The sequence below is a fragment of the Alligator sinensis genome, unplaced genomic scaffold, assembly GCF_000455745.1.
Source record: "Alligator sinensis unplaced genomic scaffold, ASM45574v1 scaffold1185_1, whole genome shotgun sequence".
Taxonomy (NCBI): domain Eukaryota; kingdom Metazoa; phylum Chordata; order Crocodylia; family Alligatoridae; genus Alligator; species Alligator sinensis.
The window spans coordinates 240,145-256,241 of record NW_005842900.1 but is presented as its reverse complement, the minus strand read 5'-3'; the positions used below and the strand labels follow the sequence as shown (position 1 = coordinate 256,241).

General features: G+C 48.5%; 2 protein-coding genes across 6 annotated transcripts in view; one reads left to right on the top strand and one right to left on the bottom strand.

Annotated features, from left to right (window-relative positions):
- GSTZ1 (glutathione S-transferase zeta 1) overlaps positions 1 to 3,157 on the top strand; it is a 13,966-nt gene extending 10,809 nt beyond the window's left edge. For 4 of the 5 annotated variants that reach the window (XM_025192172.1, XM_006035955.3, XM_014525838.2 and 1 more), the window contains 2 exons: positions 2,029 to 2,078; positions 2,729 to 3,157. In XM_025192172.1, the coding sequence (XP_025047957.1) occupies positions 2,029 to 2,078; positions 2,729 to 2,855 (177 nt within the window). In that variant the 3' untranslated portion in view covers positions 2,856 to 3,157. Of the gene's footprint in view, positions 1 to 2,028; positions 2,186 to 2,728 lie in introns of all 5 variants that reach the window. The other variant, XR_003091862.1, reaches the window with a different exon arrangement.
- A 2,150-nt stretch (positions 3,158 to 5,307) lies between these two features.
- Positions 5,308 to 16,097, bottom strand: part of TMED8 (transmembrane p24 trafficking protein family member 8) — a 28,855-nt gene continuing 18,065 nt past the window's right edge. Inside the window, exon 8 of the mRNA XM_025192167.1 lies at positions 5,308 to 5,703. The gene's annotated coding sequence lies outside the window, so the exon portion shown is untranslated. The remainder of the gene's footprint in view (positions 5,704 to 16,097) is intronic.

Sequence of the window (16,097 nt, the reverse complement as noted above, 5' to 3'; positions counted from 1 at the left end):
CCCCCAGGGTAGGGGAGAGCACCACCTCCCTTGGGAGCCCGTTCCAGACCTTGGCCACTCGAACTGTGAAGAAGTTCTTCCTAATGTCTAGTCTAAATCTGCTCTCTGCTAGCTTGTGGCCATTATTTCTTGTAACCCCCGGGGGCACCTTGGTGAATAAAAACTCACCAATTCCCTTCTGTGCCCCGGTGATGAACGTCATGGAATAAGCCAGCCCAAATCTATTAGCAGAACAAGTTGGGAGGTGATCAGGTGTTCCCTATACAGGGCTATGAGAAGCTGTGCAAGTGTAGGGAGAGCGACAGGGATGAAAGGCTTGCACAGGAGAACCTAAGAGGACAGATGCCTCTAGGGACAAAAGCCCAAAGGAACTGAAATGTTTTGTGCCATGACATTTTGCTTAAATTTTATATTGAGAAACAAAACTGTGTCCTGAAAGAAATGTGTGTGTGGCAGTTCATCCTTTGTGCTCTGGGGAGCTGCCACACAGAGACAGGTAGCTGCTTACACTGTCCTGTTATTATCCTCCCACTTGTTGGCTTGCCTGTTCAGGTTCTTGGCTCTCTGGGGCAGGGACTGTCTCTCACTGAGTTTGTACAGTGCCTAGCAGGGCAGCTGGGGCCTCCTGCTGCTATTATAATGTAAATGAGTGAGGCTTTCTTATCTAGCTTTACAGGCTCATAGCTACCTCTCCTTCCCCATTGGATGGCTCCCTCCCTCCTACCTCCCTCTGGAGACAGACTTGAGCTTGTTTGCTCAGTGGCAGGGTTGCCATAGAAGCCCTGTGTCCTCCAGGCTGTCACTAGCAATTGGTTCCCAGGGCATGTAAACACAGCTCTCTTAGGGCTCCTGGTAAGCAGCTGTTAGTGATTCCCAGGGGTCACTGTCCCTGCAGCCTTTTTACATTGCCCCCCTGCCTAGCTTTCAAAAAGGGAGTTGTGCTTTGCAGCTCCAGAGCTGCCAACAGGGCTTTTAAAAAGCACGCCCTGCTGAGGCTAGAAAACCAGTAACTGCCCCCCACCACCACCCATGATAAGGCAGAAAGGAGCTTTGTATAGCAACAGTGCTACTGCCACTGCTCAGTCAGGCTTGAGCACGTGCTATCATTTGGCAAACTCGTTTAGAGGAACTGGTCTTCAGACTGCTCCTGCTGTGGGGCTACAGACACTCAAAAGCATCTCCTGCTCTAAACCAGATCTCCAGTCATTGTAGTAACTTTGAAAAAATAAATATCTGGGCAAGACAAAGGGGCTGGATGGTAGGGCTACAATCTCCCCAAACTGGTACAGCAGAGGGGCATTCACTCTACTGCTTCTCTGTCCTGTAATGACACCTCTCCATTGTCATGGGCATGTTCAGGCCTCATGGCCTCTCTGGTAAATAGGAAGCCATGCTAGCATCTGACATTACCTATGAAAGCTTATGCCTCTCTGAACAAGTTAGTCACTAAGGTTCCACTCTGCCCTACCATGTCCTACTCTTCTGAGACTACCAGCATTAATGTCAGATTATATCATGGGAACTGACATCTCTCTGAGAACTGGAGAAAAGCCTATAAGCCCTACACCAGCATCAGTTGTGAGTGACCTGCTCAAACAAGTGTGAAGTTTTTAATCCTATTGCCAGGCCAGGAGCTAGCCAGGCCCCTCTTCCTTTTAATTTTATCTGTTATACAAGTTGAATGTCAAGGGAAAAAAGGAACACTAAACAATAGCACGTTGAACAGCAGTTCTCATTTGCTGTCAGCCGAGTTCCACTGGTGCCACAAAGGGTTTAGCTGTACTTTGGAGCTGAAGCAAATGCCCACTTCAGCCCCAGAGGGAGCTCAGTTAGGAAGGCAACCCCTGTTCTGTGCAGGACCAATTCCAGAGTATCCAAGTAGAAAACAGGTAGCATGTATGCATGCTGGGGGGAAGATGTATGGCAGGAACTGGCTTCTGGGATGGATGACTGCCCACAGACAGCGAAGTAACGGGCAGTAGGGTGATTTCTAAATTGCCTTGACCAGTTCTCTCTGCTCCATTGCAGGTCTCCATGGCTGACTTGTGCTTGGTCCCTCAGGTGTACAATGCTGAAAGGTAAATGAGGGATGAGCTTTAGGGGCCAGTTAACACCATGGACTCCACTTCCCACTCCAGATGCTTAGCTGATAGTCAAGCCTGATCTTTCTTCTGTTGATGCTCAGGTATACTAGAATAATATGTTCTCCCCACCTCCCATCTTTACCGTGTGATTCTTCTTAGCATGAGAGGAGCTGGGGTTTCTTCCACAAAGCCTCTAGAGCTAGACTGGTAGCTGTCTGCACATTTTATCTCCTACCTACCATGCGGCAGGAAAGGGGGAACTTGAGCTCTTTGAAGGAACAAAAGCTGTTAGTGAAGAGACCTCCTTTAGCCAGTGCTTTCCTCCAAAGGGGAAAAAGTGCTCAGACATAAGTCATATAGGAAGCAAACCCGCATCCCCAAACAGATACCCAGGAAACATCCATACTAAGAAAAGTGTGTTCTTACCACATACTAGTTAACACTAAGTACAAGGAAGAGAGAGAAAAAACCTTATGGTTAAGCTAAGTTAATACATGGGAAGAACACACTTTTTCCTCCATTTGAGTTGGTTGCAGCTCTGAGGGTTCATTGAATAGGTATGCTGTTGTGCTCACACTTACCACTTGCTGCTGTCCAGTCTATCTAGGTGGATGTGTCCAACTCGCTCTCTCTTCCCTTTGCAGATATAAAGTGGACCTTGCTCTGTACCCCACGATAACCAGAATCAACAAAACTCTTCTGGAGTTAGAGGCTTTCCAAGTGAGCCACCCTACCAAGCAGCCTGATACCCCTGCAGAGCTGCGAGCCTAAGATTTTCAAATATGTAGGCTCCATTATGCTCTAAAAATCAAGTGGGCAGCAAATATATGGAAAACACCTGGCATAGAGGAGGACAGCTACACTCCTGTGTTTACAGGAAGCCATGGTACTGTTGCATTCTTACCATCAGCCAAGGAGAAAGGGAGGGAGCACTCCTGCCCAGTCATTCTGAAAGCAATGTGGGTAATCCACTGAAGACATCACTACCTTAGGGAGACATCACACCTACCTGTGATTGTATCTAACTACCTTAAGTGTCACTACAAAGAATAAAAAAATACAGTGGTCATAAAGCATCTCACATGTGTGACTTTGGACACAGAATTGGATTCAGCTGAAGATACCCAAGTCGTTTTATATTGGAAGGTGAGGGCAACATCACTTAACAACGACTACTGCATCAGGCCCACTCTAGTTGCATGCTATGGAAGGCTTCTTTAGTTGAGTTTCACCAGCCATGGGAAAAGTGTTAAAGAGACACTCAGTGCCTGGAGAGTAAGACTAGGCTATTAACACACTGGGCCTTGTTGTCCTTGTACTTACAATTAAAGCATAACTCCATTGACATCACTGGTGCATCTGCTAGTTTACATTGCTGTAAGTGTGTCTGGCCCACACCCAAGTAGAGAGCTGGACCCCAGCCTAGGATGGGTCCTGCTCTTGTAAGAAACTACTGACAGCTACTTTGCCTTATAGTTCCTACACAAGGGTGATGAGTGGTCCAAGGCTGCTAGGTAATCTGTGCTAGTCCTTCAAGCCTGTTGTTGGGACAGCTAATCTGTGCATTTTCCCTTCATCCCTACTGTCACTGATGTCTTGGCATCTCCCATTAGTTGAAGAGAACAGTGTTCTCTTCCCAGTCCCTGGACAGCTTACTCCAAACACAACATGGCACTAGACAGATTTTCAGCTATTTTGCCAATTTTAGAAAGCTAATCGCCAGTAGGGGGTGCTCCTGCATTGAGCAACCCACCTCACTGTGCCCAACCACCTTCCAGGCTCCAAGTGCCTCCCTGGGGGTGCCTCACGTCTGGCCGACCCCCTTCCTGGAGCACACCCACTAACCTGGGGGTTCCACTGCCGCCACCGAGGGCTGGGCTTTATTCTGGCTCTGTGCACCCTGGGAAACAGGCCTAGTAGCCCTTGAGGGTACTTGATTCACTTCAAGAACTTGGAATGCTTCCCTCAGTCAGAAGCACAAGTAGTGGTCTCCCTTAGTCAGCCAAACCAAGGGGACCCCAAGGCATAATCTAGACCCACTCCCAAAAAGTCTCCCACACTAGATACAAAGGAGAACTTTATTGGTTACAAGGGGTAGGGTTGGAATAGGGTACAGGGTAGAGCAATATCAGAGAAATCCCATAGAGCAAACTCCCATGGCTGGGTAGCCTTTGATCATGCATCTGAGTTACTGCAAACTATATATCTAGTTGGATCTCAGGTAGCTTACTCACAAGTATCATCCAGAGGCAGGTGGAGATTCCCTCTGGAGGCAGACAGTTCCTTGATCATGAGTTTTGAGAGAGAGCAAGTTTCAGATGGTCCAGCTCTTCTCTCTCTGAGTCTTCCTCATGGCTGCTGCCCCCTCCTCCTGGGCAGTCCTTAACTTATATATAGCCCTTGTGACCTCATTTACCTGGTCCAATGGAGGCCAGCACCTGCTGGCTGTCAGCCAACCAATTTGAAATGCATTACTAGTTGGCTGGGCAGACTGGCAGTTCCTAGCTCCCCAGAGAGCAAGCCCCTCACCCAGGTATATGATGCCAGTCACGTAGGCAGAGGGAGCAGGTTTCCCCCCTCCCTCAGGAATGTATCCAACTCAGGTTACCTAAAGAGATAGGGTAAGGTGTGTATCCTCTGCTGGGCACATCCTAACCAAATTATCACAGAGCAGAGTTTATGGGAAGAAACAGAGGTGGCCTTCTGCCACAACATGGCACTAGACAGATTTTCAGCTACTTTGCCAGTTTTAGAAAGTTAATCACTCATTTGCTCCAAAAATTTCCCAAGAGGAAATTCTCATCCATCCAGCAGTCTTTCCAAACCAGAGGAACCTCTTTGGAGGGCTTTCCAAGTTGTGGCAATCAGAAACCCAGCCAGCTTTGGTGGACATTTCATATTGCCACCCTACAGTGCCATCTTTCCAGTTTTCACCCTAGAGCCAATAACTCTTTTCTCACTAAGCATGGCTAAATCCATGCATTCACCTTCATTTCTAGGGTGGCAGGAAGAGCCACTCACACATTAGCCAAAAAGAAGTGGGATTTGGGACAAGGAAACAAAGTGAGATAGTGTAGAAGGAGAAAGCAAAAGACATATTGCCCAAGTCTCTGAGGAAAACTTCCACTGTGAGGAGGACACTGCAGATTCAACTGAGACTTTGTAGGGTAATTAGATATCAAAGCACAGGCTTTAAAGCAAGGCTAAGTCAGGAGATTGCTACCTCACTTGATGCTGTGTGTCCACAGACCTCAAAACAGGCAAGAAGCTTCTGCAACTCTCACAGAGAGATTTCCCATCCAAGGTCCCTTTTGTTGAGGTAGATTTCAGCAACATATGGATGCTGACTCCTCATTTCATAGCTTTGATTCATTTATTGCCATCCACAATCTAGCCATCACTGCCTCTATTTGCCCAGGCACAGAATCCCTGCCATTCTAGGCTGGGCCTCAGAAAGTGCTGCCTCTTCTCCTAGGTCCAACTGGATCCTGCTGGTGCTGTTATAGAAAGTCCCAGCACAGTCTAAGCCAAGGAAGACAAGCAGTGTGCATAGGCTGTGGTTGCCCTTTCTTTCTTTATCAACATCAGGCAGATGAGTGGAGATCAGGTCGAGCAGCATCTGTTCAGATTGGGACACAAAGCAGAGGTCATGGTGGGTTACTGTGTTTCATGTGACAGTGTCTGCAACAGAAAGGACACCACCAGTACAATCACCTCTATGCCAGGGATAGCACAAAAGATTGAACACAAGGCTGCTAGACATGCCAGAGAGACCAGTGTTACCACAGCCAACAGCAACTCTGAGGAGGGGCTGGAGAGTTACTCACCAAGGTAAAAAGTGTAAGGCCCCTTTAACATTGCAGCCTCCACTGATCAGGACCCTATGATCAGACGCAGCTGTTGCACCATGGAAACTAGAATGGGAAACTAGAGCAAAATCCATTGGGGAACCCGCTGTCCCTTCAACTCCTAGGGGTGCAGACTTACCTAGAAGAAGCATGGGAGAGTGGTTTGGACAATAGATAGCAGTCAGGACTTGTGAGTTCTAGTCTCAGTTTTGCCACTGCCTTTCTGGGTCACCCTAAGCAAGTCATTTCCTTTTCTGTGCCCTGGCAGCTGTTGATGTTGTGAGGTATAAGCAGTGCCTGTAAAGCACCAGAATATCTCAGATAGAAGGTGCTAATGAGGTAGCCAAGGCTTCCCTTCAGGACCTGAGCATTCAGAGTACAGGGTGTCTTCCTTTCTCCAGCTCTTTTGTCCTTCTGAGAACTCCCAACAAATTACCCCTCCCACAGCTGGACAAACAGTGGACAATTCACAGTGCCTGTGACACTGAGCCGGGGCAATGTAAACATAAGGACAGGAACAAGTGTGAGGGCATGTCCCAGGGCCCAGAGACATTGCTCTTGCATTCCTAGCAGCTTCTCCCCAGCTTCTCCCCACCATCCCCACACTTTTTTCCTCTCCTGAGAAAGCTCCATTACTCACAGCCATAGGAAGCCACTTCCAGGTGGCTGTGTCCAGGATGCAGATGCTACTATGGTGTGTGCCCTCCTTCGCACCCCCGAAGACATAGACACATTTGGTGTCCGAATCATACGTGGCAATGTGGCCCATAAGCAGAGTGGCACAGAGCTCAGAAGGGGCAGATCCACTGGGAACTAGAAATCATCATCTGTAGGAGCAGCACCCGTAGACAGGATGGAGTTTTGAACCCTTCATTTTCTCAGACTCAAATGACCCCCCCTCCCCTGGACAAGCCTCTCAGGACCCTGCTCCTTTCATTCCTCGCCCTTAGTGCCTCATTGCTGAAAGGAAAGGTTTACAGCAGGGTTTCTGTGTTTAAGTATGGCCAGCTAACTAGCTAGGAGACAGAGCTGAAAAGGTCTGTCTAACCAACCTCATTTCCTTCTATAACCAGGTGACACATCAAATATTTGGATTTCAAAAAAGCCCTTGACTTGGTCTCCCATGATGTCCTCATGGTAAAATTGGGGAACTGCGGCCTTGACAACCTTATGGTCCAATGACTGGGGAACTGGCTCCATGGTTGGACCCAGAGAATGACAGTCGAAGGAACTCAGTCAACATGGCACATGGTGATCAGTGGCATCCCCCAGGGCTCAGTACTCAAACCAGTACTTTTTCATATATTCATAAATGATCTGGATTTGGGTGTCAGAAGCGGACTGGTTAAGTTCGTAGATGACACCAAATTATGAGGAAGTGCAGTCATGCTAGAGGATAGGTTGGGGATTCAGGCCGAACTGGACAGGCTCACAAGGTAGCCCAATCAAAACCTGATGACGTTCAACACAGAGAAATGCAAGGTGCTCCACCTCGGGAGAAAGAACGCACATCATACTTATAGGCTCAATAGTGCTACACTCACTAGCACCACAACCGAAAGAGATTTGGGGGTCATGATTGATCACAGGATGAACATGAGCCACCAATACAATGCTGCAGCTGGCAAAACAAATAAAACTCTGGCTTGCATCTACCAATGCATCTCAAGCAAGACCCAAGAAGTCATTCTCCCACTTAACTTGGCCTTGATGAGGCCACAGCTGGAGTACTGCATTCAGTTCTGGGCTCTGCACTTTAGAAAGGATGTAGAGAAGTTTGAGAGAGTCCAGAGGAGAGCCACGCACATGATCAGAGGTCAAGAGAACAGGCCTTATGAGGACAGGCTGAGAGGCATGGAACTCTTTAGCCTGAAAAAGCGAAAGCTCAGGGGTGACTTGGTGGCTGCGTAGAAGTATATAAAGGGTGTGCATCAGGAATTGGGAGAATGTCTGTTCACCAGGACACCCCAAGGGAAGACAAGGTCTAACAGTCACAAACTGCTGGAAGACCGTTTTAGACTGGACATAAGGAAAAATGTCTTTACCATCCGAGTCTCTAGAGTCTGGAATAGACTACCCCCAGAAGTGGTGCAAGCATCTACTCTGAATATGTTCAAGAAATGCCTGGATGCTCACCTTGCTGGGGTCATCTGACCCCAGCTGACTTCCTGCCCCTTGGGCAGGGGGCTGGACCTGATGATCTTATGAGGTCCCCTCCAGCCCTAAGATCTATGAAATCTATGAGGAACAATATAGGTGTAGAAAGTGGTAACTCCCTGGATTCACCCTCCCGTGCTTCCCCAGTACACACACTGCAAAACACACTGCTGCACCTAGTCATGGAAAACTACCCAACTCCCACTGCCTGATCCTACACAGCTCCTAATGTGGCCAAGATCTGAACTGTACAGGGCTGTAGCCTCAGACTGTGGCCCATGGCATGCAACCAATGAATGCCTTCCAGCCTCAGCTAAATGTAGCTTCCTACCAAGAAAGGAACTGGAGCCACCAAGGGAGGAAGGAAGACGGAAAAAGGACAAATATGTATAAAGGATAAAATAGACAAGAAGGGGAGGGACAATGGAAAAAAGAAAGCAAGAGTAATGACACATGTCAAGGCAAGATAAAGCATCATGGGGACACCCACCCACAGGGACGGAGCCACTAGGCTCCAGAGTGCTTCTCTCTCAGCAGAGAGCTCCATGCATAGAGCAAAAGCCACACAGTTTTCACTACACTGTGAGGCTTTTGTGTGCCGAAGGGGACACCATCATTTGCCTACTTCAGTGCATATACCCAATCCACTCCACTCCTGCTTCACATGGTCATACTGGAGTCACCAGCATGTTCACAGGTTACTCCTAGGAGAGGGGACACCATCCCTCAAAACGCAGGGACATTAGCTGAGGGCTCTTACCCACCAGCCTCTCCCACCCCTCGCCCGAATAAATGTTGCCCACCTCCTTTGTAAGCTCACAGTGCAACATAAACCCCCTGAAGCCAGACACCATGGCAGCCAGGCCCTGCAACAACAAAGTGGGACTCCCTGTGGCACATCAGCTAGATACCTCAATTGCCCCTCAGAAAAGTGCACAGCATGGAAGAAACTCCTGCCAGTCCCCATCCAGACCTCTTCTCTAAGGACAACTCTCCACTGCCCACAGACACTTTGCGTGCGTACGCGCACACACACACACACAATCCCCATCCCACCCCAAACTTCTCACCAGTTTGTAGTGTCCAGAAAGGATCCTTACAAGACTGTTGCTGGGCTCCTTCTCCACCAATGAGAACAACTGTTTCTGGGTCACTGAGGCACATGGGATGATGCCACTGTGTACTTGAACATACTAGAGAAGGAAAGACAGAACTTGTTTTGTCAGCAAAGTTGAACAATGGGTCCAGGCTCCACTTAATGCCATGGGGAGGACAAAGCATGAAGAACATGGGCTTACAGAGAAGGAAGTGGAGAGGGTGGGTCTGGACTGTCATGGGGTGGTGGGAGCAAGTGGCCTTGGTTCCTCCTACAACAGATGGAGAGGACACAAAGAAACCCTGGATCCCTCCACTGAAGACCCCTGCTGGAGGTCTCCTCCCCCAACCCGACCCCTCCATAGGGAAGGGGATTTTATTGTTAGCTGTATGGAGAAATCACTGGATTTCCCCTCTTCATTCTCTGTAATGTAGGAAGCTGGCAGTGGCTCTGGCTGACTGCACTTCAGTGATAAGGAGGCAGGAGCTTGAAGAGATCCCTTAATTATGGAAGAGGACAGTTCCTCAACTGCTTATTCCTACATTTAAAGGCATTTGGCAGCCTCTGGTTCCTGGGATCAGAGGCCTAGAGTTCCCGCCAGCTAATTCTTTGAGGAAACTCCTTACCCATGCTTCATTTCCTTCTTTCTTCCCTTCCAAGACTTCTCCCCTATCCACAGACCTCCAAACTGGTGAGAAAGTTTGGTAGTCTATAGTTCATTTTACCCAGCTCCCCTCAGGCAGCACTATCTACTGTCCCCTGAATGCAGAGCTGAGATTCATGTGGTGTTGAAGATAAATCCTGTCCTCCTAATGTCTGGGGCATGCAGTTTAGGGACCATACTATGGGGAAGACACAAAGCAAGCACAGCCCATTGACAGATCCTGAGCCTTGGGAAGTTTGAGAGACTAGTGTGAACATTCAGACAGGGGCCCATGATGCTAAAGGAATGAGATTACCAAGCAGTGGAGAAGACAGGCCAGGGTCTAGGGATAAGGTCCTCACCTTGCAGCTCCTTCATCTTCAAGTCTGCAGAAAGAAAACACAGAGGTAATGGTTTCAAGGCAACAGCTAGGAGTTGAAGCCTGGAGGTTCTCAATCCTCCAAGAAGTTAAGTGCTTCTCTGTCTCTTCCCCCAGCACACATTCACTCCATAGGAAGGGGCTGGGAGTGAATATGCAGCCTCATGTAGCATACTGGTTCCTCTCCAATCCAGAAGAAGTTGACAGGCTGACTCAAAGGAGTCTGCCTGTCTGCATGAAACTCCAGGTTCAGGACTGGGGTCTTAAACAATCCAGGAGAGTTTAGTGCTGGGGAAAACCCTAGAGACAGAAGATGTCTGTTTCCCCAGCACAGGGCATAAGCACAGTTAACAGAAGGGCAGTTAACAACCCCCACCCTGCTACTGTGCTTTGCCCACAAAGACAAAACAAGAGTTCCCTCTCCATGACTCCATTTCTGCCCAAAATGCCAACCAAGAGAACTGCTGGGACAGCAATTTTGCCTCATTAGAAACTGGAACGAGACCCAATCACTCATTTTACATAAGGATCACTGAACAGCTTCCAAGTGTACCTGACTTGGTCACAACCCTAGGGCTGAACAGAAGTTCATGCTCTAGAGAGGCTCCATTCCCCATTCCCTACTCCCCAGCTCCTTTCTGACTTAAAAAGAAAACCTTCAGAAGTTCAATGCAAGCACATTTAAAAAATATATTCCTCTGGCACTCTAAAGAGTTAACAACTGCTGGCATGTTTATATGGACCAAGTCATATGTTACTGGGAAGGAATACAAGAAGAGCCATGGTCAGGGCACCGAACCTAGAGTCAGGAGTCACACAGCTCTGCCGCTTATTTACTGTGGGACCTGGAGTAGTCTTCTCTGTGTCTCAGTTTCTTTATCTGTAAAATGGGGCTTATGAAGAGTTAAGGAATTGTATTACATGGTGCAGTGCACTGGCATGCAAGTGACCCCAGACTCTATATCTGGCCCTGGCCCAGTGGACAGAGGTTGCATGTTTGTGTGACTTGTCCAGGGGAAAGTAGAGAGAGAGCCTCAGTGCTCTGAGGAGGACACAGAGGACCCTCTTGCCTGGGAGGTAGAGTTAGAAACATACTGGGAAGCTCTCCTCAGAGGTAGCATGCACAAATCTGGGAGTCAGCCTGACAATACCCAGAAGAGACACCTGAAAGCTATTGTCACAAGGCCTGTGCCCCATTCTTCATCTGGGGAACCAGAGTTGCTTCATGGTCCTGCTCCCCTTCAGCTGCCCTGGGCTCAAACAAGACCTTTCTGAGCTTCTTCAGATGGACAGAGTTTGCCTTGAGTGCCTTCCTCCTCGCTTTGTTGGGCACCATCTGGCCAGTGGGTGGCTGTGGGACAAGAGGCACCAACTGCTTTTTTAAGTGGTGCAGAAAAATCCTTCCTTCCAGGCCTTGGCTTTCCGGAAGTCACCTCCCAGCTCTGACATTCACTCTGCCCTTTAGGAGTCACAGAAGGATCCACTGCCTGTGACTCACAGGGATAAAAAACCAAGCATTTCTGTGACTCTGAACTTGTGGAGGGAACCCCTGGCCCCATGATTTGGGATGATGCCATGTTGGACAAGTAAGTACCCCCGGAGCTGGACTGCTTCAGGGACAGAACCAAGCTGCTCATTAGGGGTGATCAGTTTGACCAGCAAGCTGCTGAAGTGTGTTTATCTTTGGTGCTTTTGACTCAAGGGAGGGAAGTTATCCTTGTCTGATATCTCTAAAGCAGGCAAGGCCTTAGCTTCAAACACCTATCTAGCCAGAAGAATAATGCCAAAGGCTTCAGCTGGGTGGACAGCTCAGGGACCTTTCCTAACAGGGAAGAGGGCAGGAAAGAAGGAAATTGATTCATAGAGGAGAGACCCAAGATACAGATACCTCAATGGGGTCCTCCAGGTCCTGAATGAAGGGTGCTGTATCTTCAGGAAGGACAGGGTGCTGAACATGGGTGAGCAGAGGTGCTGTTGCAGACACCCTTGAGCAACTATGGGAGAAACAGCAACATGCAGACCAGGCATACAAAAAGCCGTCTCATTCTGACCTCTATTTAAGGCCTCTAGCCTCCTTCACATGCTGGGTGTGAGCAGCTAAATTACAAGGGAGATTGACTGCAGGGAGAAGGCAGCAACCCAAGTCTGCCATGTTTGGATAGACCTGACAAAAGGAGCCACTCACCCAGAGGTGATTACTGTAGATCCTCAGAGAGTTGCTCACACAGTCTCCGCCTTTGCCAATCTTTTGTGCCACAGAGAACAACAGGGTTATGGAGTTGGAACCTTCCCTCTTCTCTGCTGCTGTCATAGATACAATTAAGGCAATCAGTCCAGGGAAGAGGTACAAGGAAGGAGTCCTCCAAAACAGCCTCAGAGGCTGCAAGATAGAGGGCATGCCAAATTACTTGGGGACTTAGCTCTTATGATGCTGGGTGCTAGTCAAAGAACCTGTACAGACAGACAAGAGTCTAAGCTGAGATCTTGCACTGGGACTCTCCAGTATCCTAGCAACAGTAAGATCACTTAGTTTTAATAACCAGTTTTTCAACGACAGACCACAAAGGAGGCCAGTATCAAGGGGAGGATCCATCTCAGGGGCACTACATCCACAGATTTCAGCTCAGAGGCACTAACTGTCTAGGCACTGTGAACTGAGAGCAGAATGGAACTGGAGTTGAAACAGCCTCTACACCACTAGTAACCCACAGCATTCAAAAGTCAAAGGTGTATTGGCATAACTGAGTACGGGGCATTGAACCAGATCAGAAAGTGCATGAGGCGAGGACAGACTGCATTAACAGATCTGTGTGAAGAGGGATAGCCCTGAGATAGCTGGAGGTGCTGCCAGCAATGATTGACAGGGTGGGAAAGGGTTTTGCACCCAGCACAGAAGCAGCAGGATAGATAAGAAATTACTTTCTTACCTGCCCATTGACAGTTAGCATAAGCTTGACCAGGTTACCTCTGTCCAACTCTTTCAATGAAGTCATCAGGATATCCACTCTCCAGTCACCTTCCCACATGAGACACCTGCACACAGGACCATGGACTCTCAGTACACAACAGACAAAGCATCAGACTAGATGCTAATGCTTCAAAAACTGCAATGCATCCAAATCTTACAGCAGCCAGCCTGGGAGGAACCCAGCTTCACCTTCTCTTCCTTCCAGAAACCCTGGCTTCAAAGATGTGGGGGAGAGGAGGGCATTCTTAAGTAGAAGCACAGTCTCCCAAAAAAGGCATATTAAATAAAATACATTTTTAGAGCAATAAGGAATACTGCATGGATTGAGTGAAAAAAAATCATATGAAGGGGGATAAACTGGGGAGTCCTCCCTAGTTCCTTTGGTCCAACAACAAGCTTTTCTGTATTCTCCCCAATTTACATGAAGTTACACAAGACAGTTGGACAAAGTCATAGAGGAGTGCTGTTCTGTAGGAGTTCTCCATAAGGAACCACATACCTTTGTCTACCCAGGTCTTCAAAATCTCTGAGGATGAAGATGCCACCACCTCTCTGGGTGGCCTGTTCCAATGCTTTCTTACCACCCTGGTGAGAGTGTGTTTCCTGATATCTAACCTAAGCAGCCTTTGCTGCAACTTGAGCCCATTGCTCCTTCTCCTGTTACCTGCCACTATAGGGAAGTCTCGATCCATCCTCTTTCAGACTGAATAAGCCCAGTTCCCTCAGCCCACCTGCATACTCCCCAGCTCTCCAGCCCTGCTGGCCACCCTCTGCTGAGTTCTCACCAGTCTGCCCACACCCCTCCTGTGTCCAGAGGTAGGAGGGAGCCCCAAACAGGACCCTACCACCCATTACCTGGCAAGAGGCAGGCTGTGGTCCTGATAAGGCACTCCCTCCCCACTCCAGCAGCCTTGGGCACAGGAGCTGCCCAGGGGTTTTCCCACCCTGCAGCCACGGGTGCTTCCCCAGCACAGGCTGCCTGCCTGCCTGCCAGCCCCACCTACCAAGCAGCCTCAGCAGCTGGTGCGGGGACCAGAGTGCATAGGTGAGGCTGGTGCTTGGCACTGCACAGGCAGGTGTGTCCTGCTGCCTTCACCCCCTTGCCACTGTGCCCCAGCTCCAGCCTAGGCCGGAGAGCAGGATGGCCATGGGCATCTGGGTCAGAGAGCAGCATGGCCATGGGCAACCCCAGCAGTGCCCCTCAGGCGTGGACACAGCAGGCAGGCAGGCTCTCCCAGCCATCTTATGGCCCACCTGAGCCGGCCCTGCCACTGGGGAGGGAAGGCATGGCTGGGGCGGGATACATGGCCACAGGCACAGTGAGGGGAGCAGCAAAGGCGAGAACTGTGCCCTGCACCAGGGGCAAAAGGCCAAGTCGGTGCCTGACCAGCCCAGCCACAGGCAGGACTTGTGCTATGCGGGGGAAGCAATGTCCCCCACAAGACCTACTTGTGTAATATGCCCTCCTGTTACTGCAAAAGGTGAGTGGAAAGTTGCTACATTTTGTGACTTCATCTGGAGGGTAAGTTTTTCAGGAACTCAAGCAGGATTGTATCTGCTAACTGGAATAGGAACTGGCCAAGAGTGGTTGGGAAAGTGTTTTTACTATAGTCCTACTTTAAGAGCCATAAAGCTCAGCAAATGCATTTCACTGCCACTGTTCAGAAACTGCCTCCAGGCCACGTAATTTTTTCTGTCATTGGAAATGATTGGTCTGAACAGCAACAGAATTGTTAAGGTATAAACTGTCAGATAGTGAGTGCTCAGTAACTGAGACAGGTTGAGCAGTACATGGCATAATTTCTATTCCTTGATTAAAGAAGTTTAGCTCTTAATATCAGGTTATTAATATAAAAAGCCTTTAAATTGACCATTTTTCTGAATGTTCCTATTCCAGAGTTCACGCATAAAACTACTCAGAGCCAACTGAAAGGCAATAAAACGAGGTGAATGAACATATGGATGGAAGTCTCTTTTAGCACTTGCCTACCTTGTCTAACAGTAGCCAGAGATGCAGAGAATGAAGGACAGGCAAGACTGCACAGGCAGTCCTTAAGTCTGGTTTGTTTGTTTTTTGTCCTGTTTGAAAACAGGCTGCTCTTCAAGGATGTTTAAATGCAGCCCTCAGATTGCCCCAGGTTAACTCCTGAACAGGCCTTTGCCCATGGAGGCCAAGAAGGAAACCATAGTCTCTGGGAAACTCAGCCAGTCTATTAATGGGGAGTAGCCCCAAATCTACATTTGGGACAACTAAGTACTTGCCATTGGTTCTCTTTCCCACTAGGGATTCCAGTAGACTAGACTGGAAAGTTAGCTGTCTCTGAGTGTTAACCCATGTCACCTTCGAGCAAGGGATTTTCTTCTGAAGAATCCTTGTATTTTGCCCTGTGGCCCCTACAAATATTCTTTGCTATTGATAGAATTACATTAATTTAAAGAGTAAGAAAATCCCCAAGAATCATTTTAAGCACACCATGTAGACAGAAAAATGGTTTGGACTAAACTGTAGCAAGTTTACCCTCCAACTGTGTCACGCTTACCAGATATTTTGATTTCCCAATGCATCTTGGTTTTTCCACCAGGAACTGACATCACAAAGAGCTTCATTTGCAATTCCACAATATTGCAACTGTTTTAGTTTAGGAACCCAATAGTTTTAGAAAGTCCCTTGTCAGGCCGTCGGGGAAAGTAGAAGGAGTCATGTTGGCATGTATGTGTTTTAAGTACTTGCATATTAAATGGGAACAACCAAACTTAAGCACAAGTGGCTCTGAACCATGTGACATCACCCCCTTCCAAGCTGAGGAAACTCCTGCCTGTGGTCTGTACCTGGTTGGCTGTAAGCAGAGTTAATATCAAAAGGAGGTAAATAAAAAGCTACACAACCTCTTAAAGCAGGGGTAGGCAACCTCCGGCATGGAT